This window comes from Mesoplodon densirostris, chromosome 3 (genome assembly GCF_025265405.1).
Source record: "Mesoplodon densirostris isolate mMesDen1 chromosome 3, mMesDen1 primary haplotype, whole genome shotgun sequence".
NCBI classification, from domain to species: Eukaryota; Metazoa; Chordata; class Mammalia; order Artiodactyla; family Ziphiidae; genus Mesoplodon; species Mesoplodon densirostris.
The window spans coordinates 616,989-639,221 of record NC_082663.1 but is presented as its reverse complement, the minus strand read 5'-3'; the positions used below and the strand labels follow the sequence as shown (position 1 = coordinate 639,221).

The 22,233-nt window shown below is 55.9% G+C and overlaps 1 protein-coding gene across 3 annotated transcripts; it reads left to right on the top strand.

Annotated features, from left to right (window-relative positions):
- Positions 1–30: 30 nt before the first annotated feature.
- On the top strand, positions 31–22,016 carry BRD9 (bromodomain containing 9). 3 transcript variants are annotated; one of them, XM_060092695.1, is made up of 16 exons: positions 31–193; positions 852–1,066; positions 1,322–1,454; positions 3,210–3,270; positions 3,708–3,852; positions 5,775–5,885; positions 6,566–6,678; positions 7,858–7,990; positions 9,603–9,678; positions 10,844–10,939; positions 11,406–11,538; positions 13,331–13,442; positions 16,884–16,922; positions 18,007–18,106; positions 20,067–20,234; positions 21,260–22,016. In XM_060092695.1, the coding sequence occupies exons 1-16, from the start codon at positions 142–144 to the stop codon at positions 21,358–21,360; spliced, it is 1,788 nt and encodes a 595-aa protein (XP_059948678.1). In that variant the 5' UTR covers positions 31–141; the 3' UTR covers positions 21,361–22,016. The 3 variants fall into 3 exon arrangements, with proteins under 3 accessions (XP_059948678.1, XP_059948676.1, XP_059948675.1); XM_060092693.1 differs by having other exon boundaries at positions 6,563–6,678; XM_060092692.1 differs by having other exon boundaries at positions 6,503–6,678.
- The last annotated feature ends 217 nt before the right edge of the window (positions 22,017–22,233 follow it).

Genomic DNA, 22,233 nt, shown 5'->3' with positions numbered 1-22,233 from the left:
CGGCGGGCGGATCACTTCCGGCCGCGGCGCCCGCTTCCGGCGCGATCCCAGAAGCTCCGCGGCGAGGCGGGCGGAGAACTGGGGCGGGGGGTCGGCGGCCACGGTGCGGCAGGGCTCGCTGCTGTCCTCGGCGCCGTCGCCATGGGCAAGAAGCACAAGAAGCATAAGGCCGAGTGGCGCTCGTCGTACGAGGGTGAGGCGGCGGACGCGTTTTGTGACGACGGGAGGGCGGACGGGGGGGCGGGCGTTCCAGGCGGCGGGGATCCCGGGGACGAGAGCGGGGGTCCGGGGCGCGCCGGCGAGGGTCTCGGGGCCGCGCCTCTCAAGCGTCCGTCTAGCCCTGACCGCATCCTGGAGAGAAGCGTTGAGCACCTCTGTGGTTCTTCGTCCGTATTTCCCGAGGTCTTCTCCCGCCTTTCCCGCCTGTGCCCTGGTCCGGCCGCCCCTGGTCCCGGTGTCAGGGACGCCGCACGGGGGCTGCTGCAGGACAGGAAGGGGGTGACCACGGGCCAGAACCTGGGGGTAGGGGATTGGGCGCCTGGGCCCCAGACGTGGTCTGGCTCCTGCCCCCTGACAGTGACCCAGAGATCTCCCTGCAGCCCCCCTGAGAATGACTGTGGGCGAGGGGGATGGAGCACCCCACCTGTCTTTGTACCCAGCAGCATCTTTCGCTGTTGGTTTTGGCATTCCCCTGCTGTCCACCTGAGCTCAGCCGATCCCCCCACCTTCCTGGGCCTCTGTGTCCTCCCCGTGACACCCCACCCTGGGCCCGCTATGCTGCCGACAGGGCAGCAGTATGCGCCTCTGAGCGCCCTGAGCACACCCGGTGAAGGCTGCCTGCGTGTCCACAGACTATACAGACAAGCCTTTGGAGAAGCCCCTGAAGCTGGTGCTCAAGGTTGGAGGAAGTGAAGTGACAGAGCTCTCGGGGTCCGGCCACGACTCCAGTTACTACGATGACAGGTCAGACCACGAGCGAGAGAGGCACAAGGAGAAGAAGAAGAAGAAAAAGAAAAAGTCAGAGAAGGAGAAGCACCTGGACGATGAAGAGAGGAGGAAGCGAAAGGTGAGCCGGGGCGGGTGGAGCAAGGGCTTCCTGGCCTCGGGAAGGGATGCTCTGTTTCTCGCAGGGCGCACGGTGCCGGGGTCGGTTGCTTCGCATCGTTTCTTGTCTGGCCCGTGGGGGGCGGGTCTTTGAAGGGTGGTGCTGGAGTAAGAAGGGGCTCTGGAAGAGGACTTTTCTCTCTTAGCTTTCCCTGAGGAGTGCGAAGTCTGTTAACAAGCGCTTTGTTGCTCTCGCTGCCTTGACCCTGCCTCACAGGAAGAGAAGAAGCGGAAACGGGAAAAGGAACACTGTGACACAGAGGGAGAGGCGGACGACTTTGATCCCGGGAAGAAGGTGGAGGTGGAGCCGCCCCCCGACCGGCCTGTCCGAGCGTGCCGGACACAGCCAGGCAAGTGGCGGCGTTTTCAGAGACGCCCTGGAGCTTTGGAGCTTGTCGCTGTGAACTAGTGGCTGGCATCTGCCCTCCAACTCTTGGGAGAAGCATAGGAGGGAAGGAACAGCACTTTCTCTTCCAGGGCCTCACACAGAGTAGCTGGATGGACCTAAGGTTCTTGCCGTCCGCTCCGAACTCCGAGAGCAGGGCTTGGCCCACCACTGCTCCTGGCCTTTTTTTTTTTTTTTTTAAAGCCCAGGAGCTATTGAGAAGCTCATCGTAGACGGGAGGAGGCTAGTGCTGGCATCAGTTGTTCAGGACATCAGCTCCCTTGGGAGCTATGCTGGCTCCAGCAGAGGAAGGCTTCTGGAGTGCTCGGGACCCTCTGATTTGTGTGTGGTCACTTCCCTCAGAGGTTGTCGGGAGGTACTGAATTGGAGGCAGGTTTGTTCTGCAGGTGTTTCTTTCTTGGCTTGGGGTCTGGCCACCTTTGATTTGTCGGGACAGGCGGGGGGAGGTACTGTATTGCACTTGCGGGGTTGCTGTTTCCTGGCAACACCCTCTCCTGCGGGAGTCGTTGCTGTAGGGAACAGGTAGGACTCAGGGCCCTTGGGCCTGTTGTGGAGCAGAGAAGGTGAGGCACAGAGCATCAGTTCCTCAGACGAACGCGCCTGAAGTTACCACAGTTACTAGTAATTGCTAGCTTAATCTGCATGACAACCTGTTTGAGGTCATACGTTTCGCACCTGCCCCGGTATACCTGAAAAGCTCGTGATCAGATGACGTTCTCTTGGACCTGTCCTGATCACTCTCGGGAGCGTCACTCTTGGGACCCGCAGGTCTTCACTCGTGTTGCCCTTCCGCCCAGGAGTGAGCCATTTCCCCAAGGAGCCCTGGTTCCTTGGTGGAGAACAGCATTCAAAATGCCAGATCTGGGCGCTGGCTGTGGGCCTTGGGGGACAAAGCTAGGGAGGACCAGTTAATACATACTCCTGTGGAAGGAAGCCTGTACCGACATCTGCGTTGACGTTCCCTGAAAACCGTGTCTTTCACGCTGTGGGCCCAGAGACGTAGTTGACAATTGGGGTCCTCACAGGAACCCTCATGTTTATCCCCATTTTACACATCAACAGAGGCGCGCCCACAAGTTTAGGCCCGTAAACAATAGCGAGTACAGCGATATCGGTGCATCCAGGGTCAGCTTCCATGTCCAGAGCCTTCATCTGCTGCTTCATACCTTGTGTGGAATGTCCCAGGCCCAGGAGTGATGGGGGCTGGGGACAGGGTGAAGGGTGATGGCTCTGCATCACTCTCTTAGAGGGGTGTTGGCAGTCTGAGGGGTTTAGAGGACCAATGCTGCGGGTGCCCTTTTTCACCCTGCTGAGCTTTGCGGGGTCTGCTTATCTTTTTTTTTTTCTTTTGTGCGATACGCGGGCCTCTCACTGTCATGGCCTCTCCCGTTGCGGAGCACAGGCTCCGGACACGCAGGCTCAGCAGCCATGGCTCACGGGCCCAGCCGCTTCGCGGCATGTGGGATCCTCCCGGACCGGGGCACGAACCCATGTCCCCTGCATCGGCAGGCGGACTCCCAACCACTGCGCCACCAGGGAAGCCCCCTGTTTATCTTTATATCCAGTTCTCATTTGAACCCAAAACATTGTAGAAAAAGAAATAGATAAATAAGTATTACGAGATTGGAGTTTTCTTTCTGGTGAAGTGATACCAAAATCCTTTTCTTCAATTTTATTTTTTTACTTTTGAAATCGCCAGCTGAAAATGAGAGCACGCCTATTCAGCAACTACTAGAGCATTTCCTCCGCCAGCTCCAGAGGTAAAGAGCTTTTCTCAAGAGTTTGCGCTAGGGGACGTCTGAGGTGTCTCCTTTCTCTGGTGTTCTTGCCTCACCCCGTCACCTGTGAAGCAGGCACTTCACCTTCACTGGGTAATGCTCAGTCGGGGCGGTGGGGCACTGCCACGTGGGCGCAGAGCTGGGAGGGCTCGAGAACACCTCCTTCGTCTCCTCTGAGGCCACACCGGTTGTCAGACACCCTGATGTAGAGTCGTGGCAGGAGCCGGGATGGTAGTTTTGGAATTTTCAGTGTATCCAAAATACCACAGTTGTAAAGAGCATAAATTTTATTTGTTATTTTTAAGAAACAAATCTTAAAATCTGGTTAATTGTATCAGATTTTTAACTGTGAGGGGTTTTGTTTAGAAATTTAGGTTTCAGGGTTTTTCCAGTTTAAGTAAAGATGTTTGTGTTTTCAGAAAAGATCCTCATGGATTTTTTGCTTTTCCTGTCACGGATGCAATCGCTCCTGGATACTCAATGATAATAAAACACCCGATGGATTTTGGCACGATGAAAGACAAAATTGTAGCTAATGAATACAAGTCGGTCACGGAATTTAAGGTAAATTCATTTCAGCTCCTGAAGTAACTGTTCGGAGGCTCCATGTGTCTTCATGTCCAGTAGACACTTCATACATCTTAGGTTGTTTCCAGTTCCAGGTGTTCGTGGGTGTTTCTGTGTTGGGTTGACGTTTCGCCAACATAGGGGTTGGTTGTACTTTTCTCAGTATTTTGGCCTAGAAGCTGGCCTGTATGTTGCGTGCCAGTAGACGTGTTTCTTTTTTAAGTTACTGTTTTGGCGTAAACGGACGTGTTGGGTCAGGCGAGGATGGGTTCGCTGTGGCCTCTGGCTCCAGAGTGGGTGTTTTTAGAAACATAATTGTCCTTATCTTAATGACCGGGAGTTTAACGTTTTTAGGATAATAGATCTTGATGTCTCCCGAGCACTTTGTTCCTAACTCCGTTTCTCAGCACTGGCTGTGAAAGGGGAAAGTTGCTCATTGGCTTTCACATTCGGGGGAGATCAAAACAAATGCTTGACAACATTGGCAATAATGTCACTTAGAAAAAGGCATTAGGTTTCTTAGGTTCTGCTAACTTTGGGAAAGCTTGGCTTTTCTGTTTTTATTTACTGGAGACCTTACTGAAAGGGTTTGCTGACCTGCAGAAACAGCACAACAGACGAAAGGGAGGGTGGGAGAAAAGGGAAGTTTTCATAGGAAGGTCAGGCACTAGTCCTGCAGGCCGGTGGTTAATAAAGATCCACGTCCTAGAGTCGCGACCTGTCTACCTGCAGGCCCCGAATCTGGTCACTCACACAGTGACAAAGCCAAGACATGTCCTCCAGAGAGTGTTCTGAACCTGTCACAGTTGGGACTTGTGACAGAGGGACTTTACGGCCTCGGTCCCAGCCCTGGGGGCACTGGCATAGTGACTTGGTAAGGACTCCAGGTGGCACACGCTACGTGAGCAGTCGTCCATCCTGAGGTCTGACTCACCTGTGACAGGTGTACCCTAAGGAATTTGGCTAGGTGGTAAAATGCTGATATTTCAAAGCATTTACTTTTACTGTAAGTTTTTTACTAAAAGGCTCTTCTTTATTTTAGGGGAAAGTGTTTTTCTAATGGTACTAGAGTCACTGTCTGTAGACAGAATTTTAAATCCTATGGAAAACTCCCAGAGATAGAGGACTTGCCCACCTCTCAGTTCGTCCCTCTGCTTTTGCTTAAAAGAACTGGTTGTTGGTTTTTGTTCCTATTAATGTCTGAGTTCCTTCCAAAGAGAGGGAATAGGGTGGGTCAGGGAGGAAGCAGAGGAAAGCAGCATTTTACTCCTATGAAATGTGTGTATTACGTTCAGAAAGAAGTTACACACTTTGGCAAGCTTCTCACTGGGATATTTTTCATACAAGTAAAGATCAATGAACAATTATGAAGATTTCTCAGAGTTTTAAAAAATTATGCTTTAATTACTCAGCCGTAAAACAGAATGAAATATTACCATTTGCAGCAACATGGATAAACCTAGAGATGATCATACTTAGTGAAATATGTCAGATAAAGACAAATGTTATACGACATCACTTGTGGAATGTAAACAATGTAACAATCTGTATACAAGACAGAAACAGACTCACAGGCATAGAAAACAAACTTACAGTTACCAAAGGGGAAAGGCATGGGCGGGAGCATAAATTTGGACTTTGGGACTAACAGTTACAGACTATCATGTATAAAGAACAGATGGGTAACAAGGACTTACTACATAGAACGGGGAACTATATGCTCAGTATCTTAATAGTAATCCGTAGTGGAAAATAACCTGTCAAAGTTCGTATAAATTAACAAAGATTACTCTTTGAATTGAAGAGCCAGATTGTTTTCCGCTCTGTTTCAGCCACTTCCGGCCTCTTTGGATAGGAATCTCAACTCTTTGTTGTTATCTGTGGCGTTTCAAACTTGATGAATTCTTTTCTCTTTTCAGGCAGATTTCAAACTGATGTGTGATAATGCAATGACATACAACAGACCGGAAACCGTGTACTACAAGTTAGCCAAGAAGATCCTGCACGCGGGCTTTAAGATGATGAGCAAAGTAAGGGCCCCCCTAACAGCGAGCCAGGAGCCGCGGCTGTGAGCGCCCTCCTCCTCCACGGCCCTCATGCCTAAGCAGAAGCTCACAGTGACCGACACGCTTCCATCCATCCGCCCCTGGCCACGGCGTGGACCCTCTGCTCTAGGGTAGCCCCCCCAGCCAGCTGCCCTCCCCACGCCCCTCTCCTGCAGGCGCTCTCTGCCCTCTGCTCCCGCCCCAGCTGCAGGGCCTCGCGTAGGGTTGGCGCAGAGTTCCGGATCTGTTGGTCTCACTGGGTCGCAGCCTGCGTTGCGGGCTTGTTTTACGTGGTTGCCTCTCTGAATCCAGACAGCCATCCCGGGCATCCCAGGTGGCTTCCCCGACCTCTCCTGTGAGCCAGGCTGCATGCGTCATGCGTCCAGGACCAGTGCCTTGGGCCTGACAAGCCCATAGGTGAGGTGCATCCCCGCCGGCTCTGACCACTCCCGGCCAATTGGCACGCCCTTTGGTGCCGCACCCCGTGGCAGCTTAGCTGTTAGGCCAGGTGAGGCTGTGGCCACCCATCCCATCCCATCGTCATGGTGCCTTGGCCGGAGGGAGAGGTAAAGTCCCTGCTGCTCTGTCCTTTCTGATTCTAGGAGCGGCTGTTAGCTTTGAAGCGCAGCATGTCGTTTATGCAGGACATGGATTTTTCTCAGCAGGCAGCTCTTTTGGGCAACGAAGATACAGCCGTCGAGGAGCCTGTTCCTGAAGTTGTGCCCGTACAAGTAGAAACTGCCAAGAAATCCAAAAGGCCGAGTAGAGAAGTCATCAGGTAAAGGGCCGCCCGCCTTGGGGGCCGGGGCTCTGTGGGGAGCGGGTGACGAGCCGGGCCTCGTGGGTCTGCGCAGCTGCTGTGGACAGGCTGCCCGCAATGCTGGCGGGAGAGTGTGCTCTTTGGAAGCCGAGGGCCATGTTTGTAGCCCCCGGGCTTTCAAGGCAGCTGGGACAGGCCCTGGACCCTGTGTTCAGAGGGAGGTGACCCTTCTCCCCTGTCCACTTCGGGAATGAGGTGGCCGCGGTGGGTGCTGGGACTGTCCGAAGACCCTGAGCCCGGGGGTCAGTTGTGAGGGGCGCAGCTCTCTGCTCTGTGACCCACACTCTCCGTGTGCCAGTGCACAGTGACGTGTCCTGGAAGAGAGTCACTGTCACCCTGATGGACCCCCGCCGGCCGGCCGGCCACACACACGCTCTGTCCCAGGTGTGGCTTGCCAGGCCCAGCTGTTTGGCTCTGCGGTGTCCACTGCTGACCAGTCACTGCTATTCCCACACTCATGCTCTGTGTGAATATTTGTTGACCTTTCCCTCCCAAGACATGCCCTCTTGGGTAGAACGCGCATTGGCGACCTGGGCTTGCCCGTTGCAGGCTCGGCGCCGGTGTGCTGCTTTGGGCAGACAGCTGCGTGAGGGCGGGCTCCCCGTGCCGGTAGCTGTGAGCGAGGGCCTTCTGTGGGCTCGAGAGCCCCCAGGAGGGCTCACCCCAGTCCCACAGTTCCGTGCAGGGGCTCGGCGCCTCTGCTTCTAGAGCCTTCCACTGGGAGGGGGTGGGGGGCGCCTCCCTCGGGCGCTGGCAGTCCGCTCTTCCTCCGCCTCTGTGGTCTTAGGCGCCCCGGGTCCTGGGGGGCCGCTCTCCAGCCCAAGCTCACTGCCAGCGCCCCAGCCCCGCGTGGGGTTGTCATTTTTTCTACTGGCGCCTCGAGTGGCACGAACCCGTGAGGCTGCTGTTGCTCTTAAAGTGACCGAAACGTGGAGGCGACACAAGACACGTGGCGCGTCTGCTGGCTCGTACTTTCTCGTCTTAGCCGAAGCGTCGGAAGTAGAAGGAAGGAAGTTACAGTGCGCTCCGCGCTGCCCTGTGCTGCGCCCTGGCGTGGCGTGAGGGACGGACTGTGGGGATGAGGGGTGAGCGTGCCCACGGGCGGCCCGTTGACTCCTGCCTGTTTCTGCCTCGCAGCTGCATGTTCGAGCCGGAAGGAAACGCCTGCAGCCTGACCGACAGCACCGCGGAGGAGCACGTCCTGGCCCTGGTGGAGCACGCCGCCGACGAGGCCCGGGGCAGGGTCACCCGGCTGCGCCCCGGGGGCAAGGTAGCACTCCCGGACAGGATGGCTGTGTTTCTGCCAGGACAGGGGCACAGCCGTCAAGAGCGAGGGGTTAGCCGGCCGTCACGAGCATGTGCCCAGAGTCCCGCTGGTGTCCCGGTGGTGCTGTTGTCACTGGAGGGGCCAGCTCCGCGTCCCCACTGGCCGTGGTAGCCTGCTGGCCGGTCTCCCGGAGGGCAGGGAGGGACTCCAAGGGCACCTCAAGGACAGGAGGGGTGTGGTTGTGTGCGGGCCGCCTGCCAGCAGGGCTGCTAACCTCTGTCCCCGGACCGAGGCCAAGCCGTCCAGGACTCTCCGCTGTAGGTGAATCCTTTCCCCTGTGTGCTCACGTGTCTGTGTGCCCCTGCAGTCCCTCGTGGGTGTGACCCAGGTGTGAGCCTGTGCAGAGGGCTGCTGGTCCTCACGAGGGGGCCCTGCCCTCCTCTGAGCACCTTTTCTCTGACACACAAGGTGTTCTCCATCCGTGCATCCAATAGAAATAGGGTGAATGACACACGTGTGCGGCTTTAAATTTCCTAGTAGTTGTATTAGCAAGGATACAGATGAAATTAACCCTAGTGTTTAGTTTGACCTGATATGTCTAAAATTTTATTTCAACGTGCAGTCTGTGTAAAGACTTATTACAGCTTAACTTTTTTTTTTTTGGACTAAGTCTGCGAAACGTGTTGGAATTTACATTTTACATAAAGAAGTTTGAAGTGGTAACAATTTGGATGTGTCGGATTATATGAAATACATTACATTTTACGCCACCTGTTTTTTATTTCCAATGTGCCTTCTAGAAAGTTTGAAGTTGCCCGTGTGGCTCACGTGATAGTTCTTTCTGTTGAGCTCGCTTGTCTGCACTCCTGTGGCCTTTCAGCCCTGGAGTCAGCATTTCTCCAAGGAGCCCTGGTTCCCAGACCTAGACCTGGGCCCTGGTGGACAAAGCTAGGAAGGCCCCGTCCGTCCGTACAGCCTGTATGACGTCCGTGTTTACGTTCACTGAACACCGAGTTTTCACACTGAAACCTTCAATTCCGTCCAACACCAGTGGGTCTGCTTTGCTTTTCCCCCTTACAGTTTCGTAGTTCCACTGTGAGAAACCCAACTTACATCGCCTCTCCATCCCCCTCTACCCCGTGCCCTGCTCACCCTGCTCGGACGCCGGACCCCTCGCACACACGGACCCACACGGCAGCCTCCCCTTCCTGGGCCCTCCCGACAGCCTGTGCAGGGGCTGCTCTTGTGCGCAGGCTGGTTTTCAAACGGAGATGAGTTCCCACAGGTGTCAGGTGGATCTCTGGTTTCCTTGACCAGGCCCCGACCCAGCTCGCTTTGCTCGGGCCTCTGACTGCTGCAACAGGCTGTTTCTAGGGTTCGTTCTCTGTCTTCAAAGCTCCTGTTTGGAAGGGGTCCCAAGGAGCCCGTCCCAGAAGTTCTTCGATCGCACATGTGTGCACGTGGTCATTTGTTCACGGGGAAACAAGTAACTTCGTGGCCTTTCAGGATTCAGGCCGTCCTTGGAGGCCTTTGTCCTGTTGGTGCCTCGGTGGAGCCCTGGGCCAGGGAGCCAGGGCCATCCGGAGGGCGGGTGCTCAGGCGTGCTTCCTTGCAGATGGGCTACCTGAAGAAGAACGGGGACGGGAGCCTGCTCTACAGCGTGGTCAACACGGCCGAGCCGGACGCAGACGGTGGGTGGCTCACACGCGCTCGCCTCACCTCTGTCCCGTTGGGTGACCTTGCACCTCACAGCCTGCCCGAGGTGCCCCTTTTCCCTGGTAACGATGCTGTGGTGAAGTGTAGATAAAGGCATGTCCGGTCTCCCACACGGCGGGATGCAAATGTGGTCAGTGGACCATCGGCGGCCGTCCAGCAGGGCCGGAGATGCTGGTCAGACGTTTCGGACCAAGGGCCCCCAAGCCCCAGGCGCTTTGGGTCGCACTCCCCAAAGCTGCAGCAAAGCCCTGGGAGCTGGGTTTGCCTCACGGCCCAGCTGAGGCTCCTTTGTTGGAACCGGGGCACTGAGCTCTGCCCGCCCTCGAAGCTAGAACGAGGCGGGCGTCTGCCCCACACGGCCTGTTGGGCGATTGCATCAGGGAAGCTTTCGAAGGAGGCATGAGCTTCCTTGAAGGGAGGGTCCATCCAGCCTGTATGGTCACGGCTGTGGTCTTTAAAGTACTCCTACACTTTTCCATCTTCTGGAAAAGTATTTCAAAGGCTTGTCACACACACACAGCAGGTGAAACACTCCCCTTGTTCTCATCTGCGTGGATGTGGGACGGCTCTCACGGCCCAGCATGCCCCTTGGTGCTTCCCCGCCACCGCCAAGGTGAGCAGGGCCACTCGGTGTCCTCTGATGGACAAGGGGGACACGCGTTGACCACCGCCTTTGACCTTCAGCTGGAGGGGATCCTAACGTTCTCGCCAGAAGAGCACAGGCGAGCTAGTCGACACTTAGAGAGCACGCGACTGAGGTTCAGGTTGGGGATGTGAAGGGTCCTGCTCAGGCCACTGGGCAACTTGAAGGGAGAATTCAGCGGAGGGACTGCCCTCAGGCTGCTCTGTTGCTCTTGTGACACGTGGCCCAAGGTCTCTTGGAGGTGGTGAGCGGTAGCGTGGGTTTGGGAAGGTTATGTTGCCCTGTGGTGGGCAGACCGCTGGCCTGTCGTCATGAGAGCCGCGGGGGCACCAAGGTGAGATCACGGTGCAGCTGAGATGAGGGAAAGGCAGCCAGCTTGGCAGGTCGGCTGTAGACGGGCACGGGGAGCCCCTGGGCCTGCCCTCCTGCGTGCACCCAACGCTGCCTGGGGTTGGGGGCTCCGGGGTCACCTGCTCACGGCCCTGGTCCCCTTGCAGAGGAGGAGACCCACCCGGTGGACCTGAGCGCGCTGTCCAGCAAGCTGCTGCCCGGCTTCACCGCGCTGGGCTTCAGGGAGGAGCGGAGGAGCAGAGGTGAGCGCCCCGGGGCCCCGGCTCACCGTGTGGGCGCCGCGTCCGGGCCTGGCCCGGAGCCTCATCGTACAGGGCAGGTCCCGGGAAGGACCTCACCTTACAGGTCAGGTCCCGGGAAGGACCTCACCTTACAGGGCAGGTCCCGGGAAGGACCTCACCTTACAGGTCAGGTGCTGGGACTCAGGAGCCCATCGGGCAGGTGGGCAGGTGGGCAGGAGCCGCCTCTGCCGCTGGGGGGCGGGGCCTGCGTGTGCGATTTACATTTCCTTCAACAAGCTGTCACGCTTCATCCATTGGAGGGGTCGCTAGACTGCAGCGGGGACCCTGCGCGAAGGGCGGGAGGGCGCGTGGGGCTCGCGCTGGGCCCTCTGGTTTGTGCGGCTCCTCCGTGACCTCCCCGTCCTTGGAGGATGCGGCGTGGGCGTGGCGTGGCCCGCAGCCCTGACGCCGCCCCGCCCCCCCCCAGTCACCTTCCTGTCCGGCGCCAGCACCGCCCTGTCCACGCACAACAACTCAGTGTTCGGGGACTTGAAGTGCGACGAGGTGGAGCTGCTGTACTCGGCCTACGGAGACGAGACGGGTGTGCAGTGCGCGCTGAGGTGGGCGGTGCGGCCGGCTTGCGGGCAGGGCCGGGGTGGGGGCCGTGCGCCGGCCACGGCAGCGGGGCGGCTTGTTTCCAGTAGACCTCTGCGGCCACCGCAGGCGGCCCTGAAGCTCGGGTCACTCGGTCGGTCGGGATTGGGAGGTGATGACGGTCCAGGCCGGGGCCACGGGATCCCATGTGTGGGACGGCCGTGCGCCGTCAGGGAGAGCCGGGGTCGCGGCTGTCCTGAAGAGGGTCTCGTGGCTGCGTGACGTCTCCAGCCACCAGAACAAAGCGGCTCGTATAGCACACACTCACGGCCTCCAGTCCTGGAGGCGGGAGCCGAGGTGCAGGTGCGGGCAGGGCAGCTCCTCCCGCGGCCTCTCTCGCCGACGGGCAGACAGCTGTCCCCCGCATCCTCCCCGGACTTCCCTCTGCGTGTCTGTGTCCTGAGCTCCCTTCCTCTGGGGACACCAAGGTTAGGCCCCCCTTAAAGACCTGGTTTTAACTTAATCACCTTTAAAGGCCGCATCTCACAATATAGTCACGTTCTGAGGTTTGGGGGCTCAGGGCCTCAACGTGTGAGTTTGGGGAACGCGGTTCAGCCCCAGCTGTAGTTAAAATGTGATGTTAAAATTAGTGATAGAGTACTGCATTTCTATAGGGCTGTTTTTGTATTTTTTGTTTTCTGAGACAAAGTAAAAGTGGATCATTCTTTTAGAATTTTAGTGGTTTTCTATGGGGAAAGTAACGATTTTGCTAGTCTCTGAGAAATAGAGTCTTCCCATATCAGACCTCTGTTTTATTTCAAAGAGAATATGGAATATTTTTGAAGATTACACAACAAGAAATCAGTTAGCCCCTAACACAGTAAATGAATACCTAACCCTGGTTTTTGTGCAAACAGAGAAGTGACGGTAAAGACGCAGGGAGGACGCTGCAGGTGGGAGGCTCGTGTCCCGAGTGGTGGCCCTCTCCTCAGCTCAGCTTTGGGGGTACCACTCCACGCCCCGTGGTTCAGGCAGCAAGTGCAGCCGGCACGAGCTCGCCCTCGGCGAGCTCAATATATGAGCTCAATATGTGACCTTCCACGAGCTCCTGGAAGGCCTACGGATCCCGGGCCGCCTAAACAGCCCAGGAAGCAGGCCGCGCCCTTCGCGGTTGCAGCGCCCCTTCCCCTGGGCACTCCCGGGCCCCCGGGAGAGCTGCTGCTCGGCCCTGCTCCCCAGCCCAAGGCTCCTGGTGGAGACCCTCCAGGCCCGCAGCCCTCCCCTCCCCACGTGAGGGCCTTTGCGGTCCGGGGCCCCTTCTGGGACTTTGCCTGGCTCTGTGCTTGGGCTGTGGGTTCTGTTCCTGGACGCCTTTCCAAATTTGCTGTTTAGTCTTATTTTGGATTTTCAAGCATTCACACGGTCCAGAAATCAAATGACACTCAAGGTGCACGTGGGGAGTCTTGCTCCCGTACCTGCCCCCCGCTCCCCAGCGTGGAGCCCTCCGCAGCACACTCTTCCTCAGGCTTCTTGTGTTTCTAAATCCAAAACGCGCAGATAGGAGCGTGCTGCTCTCGTGAAAGCTAGCGTGAGGTATGTCGGGATGCGGATACGTGTTCTTCACGTTGCTCTTTAACTTTACTGGGTCATGGGCAGCTCTGATGAAGCTGTTGTCCACTCCCCAGACCGCTGCACCTGGAGGGCTGCAGCGCTCAGGGAGAGCCTGTCCTGTGGGGGGATGTCTGAGGGGCGTGCAGCCAGGATGGGGAGTGGGCACGGAGGGTGGCTTCCAGCCTGTTCTCTCGCGGCCCCTCCCAGCCTGCAGGAGTTTGTGAAGGATGCCGGGAGCTACAGCAAGAAGCTGGTGGATGACCTCCTGGACCAGATCACGGGCGGAGACCACTCGCGGATGCTCTTCCAGCTGAGGCAGGTGGGCGCGCTGGGCCACCCCTGTGCCCGCCAGACTGGGCGCTAGGGGATGTGCTGTTTTGAGGTGACCGGTGGCTGTTTCTCCCCCGCTGGTTATTCTGTATTCTTTGTTTTTCCTTTAGTCCATTCATTGTCTTTCAGAGAAGCTTACAGAGTTCCTCTCTGTCTAGCACGTATCCTCCATCGCTCTCCAGACCTACACTTCTTTCATCTGCTGTCACTGTCCTTCGTCCTGAAAACGTTGCTTTGACGTTTCTTAAAGGACAGATTTGCTGGCTGTGAATTTACTCAGCTTTTTCTTTATCTGAAAAGTGTCTTCGTTTTCCTTCATTTTTGAAAGTCATCTTCCTGGTGTGGAATTATAGGGTGACGTTTTAGCCTCTACTTAAAACGATGTCTTACTTTCTTTGTTTCTGAGGAAGTGTCTGCAGTCATTTTTATCTTTGTTTTCCATTTGTAATGTGTCTTTTTTGGTCAAGATCAAGGATTGGCAAATTTTGGCCCATAAGCTAATAATGTTTTTTACAGTTTTTGAAGATTTAAGAAAAAAAAGAAAAAAAGAAAAACGTGCTACAGACCGTGTGTGACCGCAAAGCCTCAGATATTTGCTCTCCAGCCATTTGGAGAAAAAGTGCTGCCTGCTGCTCTAGATACTTGAAAATTATGGTCTTTATAACTGACTTATATCCGTTTACTTTTGGTGTTTCTTCGTGTGCTTTTCCTTGTATTTATTCTGCTTAACATTTGTTGAGCTTCTTGGGCTTCTCAGTGTATAGTTTTCATCAAACTTGGAATATTTTCAGCCTTTGTTTCTTCAAATATCTTTTTTCTTTTTTGTGTGTGAAGTCTAGATTGTGCTTTTATTTCTTTATCATTTTTTTATTGGAGTCTAGTTGATGTGCAATGTTATGTAAGTTTCAGGTATACAGTATAGTGATTCACAATTTTTAAAGTTTATATTCCATTTCTAGTTATTATAAAATATTGGCTCTATTCCCCGTGTTGCACAATACATTCTTGTAGCTTATTTGTGCAGAGTAGTTTGTACTTCTTACTCCCCTGTCTTGCCCCTCCCCCCTTCCCTCACCCCACTGGTTACCACTAGTTTGTTCTCTGTGTCTGTGAGTCTGCTTCTTTTTTGTTGTATTCACTGGTTTCTTGTGTTTTTTAGGTTACAAATATAAGTGATAACACACAGTATTTGTGTTTCTTTGTCTGACTTACCTCACGTAGCATAAAACCCTCCAAGTCCATCCATGTTATTGCCAGTTGCAAAATTTCATTCTATTTTATGGCTAAATAGTACTTCGTTGTATGTATGTGGGTGTGTGTGCGTGTGTGCGTGTGTGTATATATATATATATATATACACACACACACGCACACACGCACACACACCCATATACACCACATCTTTTTTATCTATTCATCTGTTGATGGACACTTAGGTTGCTTCCATGTCTTGGCAAACATAAATAATCTTCTGTGAACATTGGAGTGCATGTATCTTTTCAAATTAGTATATATTTTGGATATATACCCAGAAGTGGAATTGCTAGATCACATGGTAGTTATGTTTTTAGTTTTTTTGAGAAACCTCCATACTGTTTTTCCATAGTGGCTGCACCAATGTACATTCCCACCAACAGTGTAGGAGGGTTCCCTTTTCTCCACGCCCTCTCCAGCATTTGTTATTTGATGACAGCCACTCTGACAGGTGTGAGGTAATAACTCATTTTGGTTTTGATTTGCATTTCCCTGATGATTAGCAATGTTGAGCATCTTTTCATGTGCCTGTCGACCATCTGTGTGTCTTCTTTGGAGAGATGTCTGTTTAGTTCTTCTGCCCATTTTTTAATTGGGTGGGTTGTTTTTCTGATGTTGAGTTGTATGAGCTATTTATGTATCTGGGATATTAACCCCTATTGGCCATATCATTTGCAAATATTTTCTCCCATTCAGTAGGTTGTTTTTTTGTTTTGTTTATAGTTTCCTTTGCTATGCAAAAGCTTTTAAGTTTAATTAGGTCTCATTTGTTTGTTTTTGCTTTTATTTCCTTTGCTTTAGGAGATAGATCCAAAAACAAAAATATTGCTACGATTTATATCAGAATGTTCTGCCTGTGTTTTTTTCTAGGAGTTTTATGGTTTCTGGTCTTACACTTAGGTCTTCAATCCATTTTGAGTTTATTTTTGTATATGGTGTTAGGTAGTGTTCTGATTTCATTCTTTTACATGTAGCTGTCCAGTTGTCCCAGCACCACTTGTTGAAGAGACTGTCTTTTCTTGCATTGGAAGAAGTAATATTATTAAAACGGCCATGCTATCCAAGGCAGTCCACAGATTCAGTGCAATCCCTATCAAAATACCGGTGGCATTTTCACAAAACTGGAACAAATAATTTTGAAATTGATATGGAAACACGAAAGACCCCGAATAGCCAAAGCAATCTTGAGACAGAATAGCTGGAGGTATCACACTGCCAGACTTTAGACTGTACTACAAAGCTAGAGTAATCAAAACAGTGTGGTATTGGCACAAAAACAGACACACAGATCAGTGGAACAGAATAGAGAGCCCAGAAATAAACCCACCCACTTCTGGCCAATTTATGACAAAGGAGGCAAGAACGGTTTGATCAATTTTCTGAATGTGAACTGTGTTCAGAGTGGCATAATTTCAGATGTGCCACAGCATAAATAACATCCAATAATGAAATGTATATGTCAGCAGAAGTTTATGTGAGGAAACAGACGTTAAAATAATGGCAGTATTTATTTTTCTACTTAAAAGTCGTGAAGCTTTTAACAAGTGCATCTCAGAAACATCTTGAGCAAAAGATCACAGATGGAGAGCGTGCAGGCTGAGTAGCTGTTTCTAGGTTCATCCACAGAACTAGGGTAGTTTCAGACAGTGCTCCTGCCAGATCACAGGACACGGCTCAGCGCATCCTTTGTGCTGTGGTCACAGGGGTGGTCAGGTGTACGCCCTCCCCTGGCGCTGAGCAGGCCAGAGAGAAGGGTGCCTGGCCTGTGGCCCCATCCCTGCGAGGGCGGTGGCACCATAGGCGTCCTGCTCTGTCGGGATCCAGCTGGTCTCTGGATCTCTCTACCTCCTGGGTTAAACCGCCTTCCAGCTTAAACCTTTGGCTGTTTTTCCAAAGTCTGACTTGCCTCTTTGGTGTTCTGCCCCCGGGGATGCAGACGCAGGTTGGGGTGCTCTCCTTGGTGTCCACCTCACCCCAGGGTGGTCTCGTGAGCCGGGCCCCACGGGGTGAGTGGCGGCCTCGTGCTGGCTGTGACCCGCGGGCCGTGTGATTCACAGTGCAGCATGACCCCATGAGGGCCAGCTCGGAGCAGCGGATGAGCCGCGTCCACCTCACGCGTGGGCGACTGGATGAGTGGTTCTGTGGAACACTGGTTCTTGTCTCTTTTGCTTTGCAGAGGAGAAGCGTTCCGACGAAGCCTCCGGATGAAGTAAAGGTGCGTCTCGTGGACAAGTTAGTAGAAACCTAATCGTTTGGGTTCCCGTGAGGACAGTTGTGTTTGGCCTTTGAAATGGGATGGTTGAGATTTTTTATTTAGAAACTGGCTACGTTGCTGATGAGGAATCTTAAGTGGTGGTCCCCCCAGCCCGACTGTGATGACTGGGCTGAGGGTGTGGGCACAGCACATTCCTCCAAATTGGACAGAGGGATTCACGGGCTGGTGGGGCGGCCCACAGGGTGAGCAGGGGTCTTCCAGCCCTCCCAGAAGGTGGGCTCGCCGGTGGGCACGTGCTGTCAGCTGGGGCGTCCCGGGGCCTCACCAGTGCGGGGGCGGGCACTCTGAGGAAACGCTCTGCTGCGGTCCGGCCATGGTTTCCTCATCCTGCCCTGGGGTGACTTGGAGCACTTGTGGCCCCCAGCTTTGCACACGGCCATGTGGGCAGAGGTGCCAGGACTCTGGGCAGGGTATGGGGGCCTGGACTGCAGGGGTCACCTGGCCTTGGTGACCGGGGAGCCCACCCAGGGCAGAGCGTCAGGTGCCTGTCAGGTGGGGGCCCTTGGATGGGCAGAATTGGAGAGGGTGCCGAGGGCATCTCCCCCGGGTGCACGGGGCAACCAGGGTTCTGCTCGGGTCTCTGTCTGGATTACACAGACACGTGTGGCGTTGGGTGCCAGCCTCGCACAGTCTGTGAGGAGTTGGGATGGGCTGCGGGCCACCTTGGGCAGGGACCCGCCCACTCTGGCCTGCAGCAGGGCCTCCGTGGGTCAGCCCAGAGAAGGAAAGAGAGCGCGCTGCTCTGGAATCTGCCACGTTACCTGTTAAGTTCCTGGAAGGTAGCCTGGCCCTTCAGGTCTTGGGTCTCTCTCAGGTCCCCTCCGTGCCTGTAGGTCCCCAGAGACCGGCAGCCTTCATTGCTGGTCCAGGTACAGGCATCCTCTGGGAGCTCACCCCTGGGCTGCAGCGTGGGCTTCTCGGGGTGGACACGACGCAACAGGCCTGGCCTCCCCGTGGCTGACAGGCCATTACATCCGTGTCAGCTGCCTCTCCTTTCCTGTCTCACGTTGCTTGTCTCCTGCAGGCAGGGGACCCTCTCGGGGATGGTGGCTCTACCCTGGACTTCATGGCCATGAAGTCCTATTCGGACGTCTCTCTGGACATCTCTGTGCTCGGCTGTCTGGGTAGGTTGTGCTGGGCGCTGTGTGTACCCTGCCCCCCAGGAGGGTGGCTCGGCCCTGCCCATTGGCCACATGATGAAGACCCCCATCCTCAGGAACCCCCCAGGCGACTCCAAATGGGGCTCGCCCGGCTCTCCTGTCTGACTTCAGGCCCCATCCTTGGGAATCGTCTGCTGGGGTCCCGCCCCCGGTGTGTGCATCGGTGTGCTCACCACCGTCGTCCATGTGTGCCCACTGGGCTGGCCCCGTCGGGGAAGATGGATGCCTCTGTGCTCCCCTCGGCTCTTGGGTGCTGACGAGGCCCTCCCAGTCCCTCGTGGCCAGTGGTTTTCGTGGTGCATCTCCTCCCGTCCCCTTTCAGACCTGCTGGACGTGCTGTGCGTCCCCTCGGTGGTCTCGCCCAGGGCAGTTCCCCCAGGGGACCTGGGGCAGCCTCTGGAGACGTCTTTGGCCTCACACTTGGGACCTGGTGCTTCTGGCCTCAAATAGACAGAGGCCGGAGGTGCTGCTGATGGCCCTGAAGCCCCAGAAGAGCCCCAGCAAGAATGGCCTGGCCTGAGGTCGGGGGCCGAGTCCGGGCCCCTGCCTGCTGTTGGAAGTGGACCTCGTCACCGCATCTTGAAGGGTGTCAGGCAGGCCGCACTCCGTCACACAGCCTTGCAGGCCCTGCCTTCTGGTTGAAGCGCTTCAGACCCTTGGTGTTCAACACAGTTGTGGATAGGATTGTGTTCCAGCCTGCCATCTGGCTGTTTTCTGGTTTCCCAGCGGTTCAGGGGTCCCCAGGACCACCCCCAGATGTGATTCCTTAGGACCCCAGGACTCGGCAGGTGGTGGTCGTACTCAAGGCTCATTACAGCGAAAAGACAAAGTCCAGGATCCCCACAGGGGAGGGGCCCGGGGGGGGTTGCTGCGGGAGGCCCGGCAGCAGCTGCCAGCGCCCTCCCCGCGGGCCCCCGGCTGGGGCTGGGACGACCGGCACCCTCTGCGTGGCCCAGCCCCAGGCCCTGGACTCCCAGCAGGAAGGCAGGGGCCCAGGACAAAGCACACTGTGGCACAGACGGTCTGGCACCGTGACCCCTCGGTCACTCGGGTGGTGGGACCCAGCCACGGGCCGGTCTGGCCTTCTGACCAGCTGCTCTTTTTCCTCCCGCGGAGTCTACGGTTTTCTCCATTTTACCTGTTTTTGGTAGTTTGGTTACAGCAGCCCTGGTTTGTTCTCCTTTAGGTTTACGTTTCCTCGTTGGGCCTGGGGGTTTGGCGTTCTTACTGAATGGGGGGGGTCTGGCTGTTCTTCAGCACTCTCCTGAGCCCAGTTCTGCCCGTTTGCCTTTGGTCTTTTCTCTGCTTGGTTTCGGGCCGTGGCGGACAGAGTCCTGGGGGCACTGGTCGCCCTTCCTACTGCCGGCCTGTCAGTCTCCTGGGCTCGCCGTGGCTGCCGTCCTCTTCACCCCAGAAGCTTGTCCTGCACCGTCCCCTTCTTGCCTCCGGGCACGTGTCCTTTGCCTTACGAACACGTGGTGTGTGTTCCTATTCGCTGTCCCCGCATCTCATTTGCAGTGCTCCCCCCGGTGGGGCTGCGTGTCCCTGTTTCTCTGCCTGCCTGGTCGTGGTGGGTCGGATGCGCTGTATTTAGTCCGTGCCTTTGCACGTGCCAGGCGCTGTTCTGATGGTCGTTAGGCAGATTGGAGCGCCAGGCCCTGTCCAGGTTTTTCTTAGGGTGCAGAGCCAGGTCGGTGCCGGGCGAACGTCGTCCCACCATTAGGCCGCGCCCTGCCGGGGGCCTGGGCCACAGGTGACCACAGCACGTGTGTGGCTCTTGACCCCCCAAGAGGCCACCTCACGCTGGCGCAGGGCCGGCTCGGCCAGGCGGCTGTCGTCCTTGTGCGCGTGGTGACCCGCGGGCGTGACTGCGGATGGACGCGCTGGCCGGCCTGCCCCACATGCCATCGTCCCGTGTGTGCAGGGAAAGTGAAGAAGGAGCTGGACCACGACGACGGCCACCTGAGCCTGGATGAGACCACGAAGCTCCTTCAGGACCTGCAGGAGGCGCAGGCAGAGCGTGGGGGCTCCCGGCCATCCTCCAACCTCAGCTCCCTGTCCAACGCCTCTGACAGGGACCAGCACCACCTGGGTGAGGCCGCCTCGTGCGGAGTGGTGTGGGTCGCGGCCGGGAAGACCCTGGGAGGCCAGGGCACATGCGGGACCGGGTCCAGGCCCCTGTCCCCTGGGATTCCCGGGTCGGGCAGCTGCACTGAGGTGAAGGGTTTGGATGGGACTCAGTCTAGGGATTTGGGGGCTTTGGGCCGGAAGGTGCTGCAGGTCCTGTGTCAGGAGGAGCCCCGGGCCGAGGACCTGCCAGCCTCCAGGGTGAGGGATTGGGAACGTTGCTTTCTTTCTGCTGTTCCTGCTTCTGGTCCTGAGGCAGCGTGTGGACAAGTGTGTTCCTGCAGGACCCTCGTGTGGGGAGTGCACAGGACCTTGCTTGGCCTGGGAGTCCCCTGTTGAACCAGTGAGGGTGGGTGGGTGGATCGGGACCGCGCCCGGACAGGGTGTCTCCTGGCTCCTTGAATGTGCTGGGTTAGTCCTCATGCTGCCTTTTTAGTTCCCAGATACAGACCCTGAGTTACTCTTTCAATGTAACAAATCTGGGCATTTGGGGGAGGGGGAGATGAGTGATCACCTGCAGAGGTTTGGCTAAGACTGTTGTGAGGACCAGCATTTTGGTCCTGTTAACCTTGTGATAAAGGCATGTGAAGGAGGTTCCAGGTGACCTTGGGGCAGCTCCAGATATGAGGACCCCAAGGTCCTGGTGGACTCAGGGTGACACTGGGGCTCCTCCGGAGGCTGGGATTGTCTGAGGACCCCCGGCCGAGGAGCCTTCCTTCCTGCAGAAGCAGCAGCCCTGCTGCATGGAGGCTCGGGGCCCCCTTTCTGGGGCCATCGGGTGGCCCATCTGGGGGAGCCTGGGAGCCACTGCTCGGGGCTGAGGCCCAGGCTCAGCTGACTGCAGCCACGTGGACACTCGTATTCAGCACGCGTGCATCTGTAGCTTTTAAAGTTGTCCCGTGGAGCAGCGGTGCCCCTGAAGGAGGGTCCTGAGCTGCACACGTGTGGCAGACCCTGGGGTGACACGTCCCTTCTCTCCCGTGATTGCAGGAAGCCCTTCTCGCCTCAGTGCTGGGGAGCAGCCCGAGGGGACCCACGACCCGTACGAGTTTCTTCAGTCCCCAGAGCCCGCAGCCTCCACGAAGAGCTAGCCCTGGAGGTGGCCTTTGGTGGTTTCTTATTTTGTAAGCTTTTATTTGCATGTACAGAGTTTTTGTCGTGAGATGAAAACTTTCATTTTGTCCCCTTTGGCGTGCGGGAAGCAGCCCCGGGGAGGTGGTGACTTGTCTGTTATCATGTTAGCCGCACTGGGATGCAACGTTTCTGTGGTAGCCCTGTGGGTCCTGAAGAGCTGGAGATCACTCATAAAGGGTGTGTGACCAGATGCTGGGAAGCTGGTGTGGTCTGTCTCTGAGCTTCTCGGTGGCGGTGAAGTTCTCCTCTGTGCCTGTGTGGACGCACCTGTCTGCCCCGCGTCCTACGGGAGAAGCCCTCGGGAGGCAGACGTGGGTGCGTCTGTCTCTGTTCCCTGGGGCATCCTACACGTTCCCGCCCCGCCCGTGCCCCACGTCCCCACGTTTCCCAGGCGGGTCATGGCGGGGGCCGCGTGGGGGCTGGGAGTGAGGGCAGCGTCCCCCGTTCTCTGAGCCTTGTGCTGAGAGGGGCGCCCCCTGCTGACAACTGGCCTGTCCTGCTGGCCATGGCGAAGGGTTAAGTGTCTGAAAACACTCTGTTCTGGATGTGTTTACTGGATGCCTGTTTGTATTTGCAAAATGTAAATACAGATCTTAATAAAAAGATACACAAAGAGTGTCGTTACGCGTAGTTATTTACAGCACTGCTAGGTGTCCCCTTTTGCGTGACTTAGTAAAAACCCTTGTCATGCGAGCTGGATGGCATTCCTTCTTCCTAGCCCCGTCTCCTGCGGTCTCCTCCGCATCTGGCCCGGTTCTTGGCACCGCAGTGACGTCCAGGGTCACACCCATCCCCGCACAGTTTCCTGTTCCCTCGCCGTGAAACGTAAA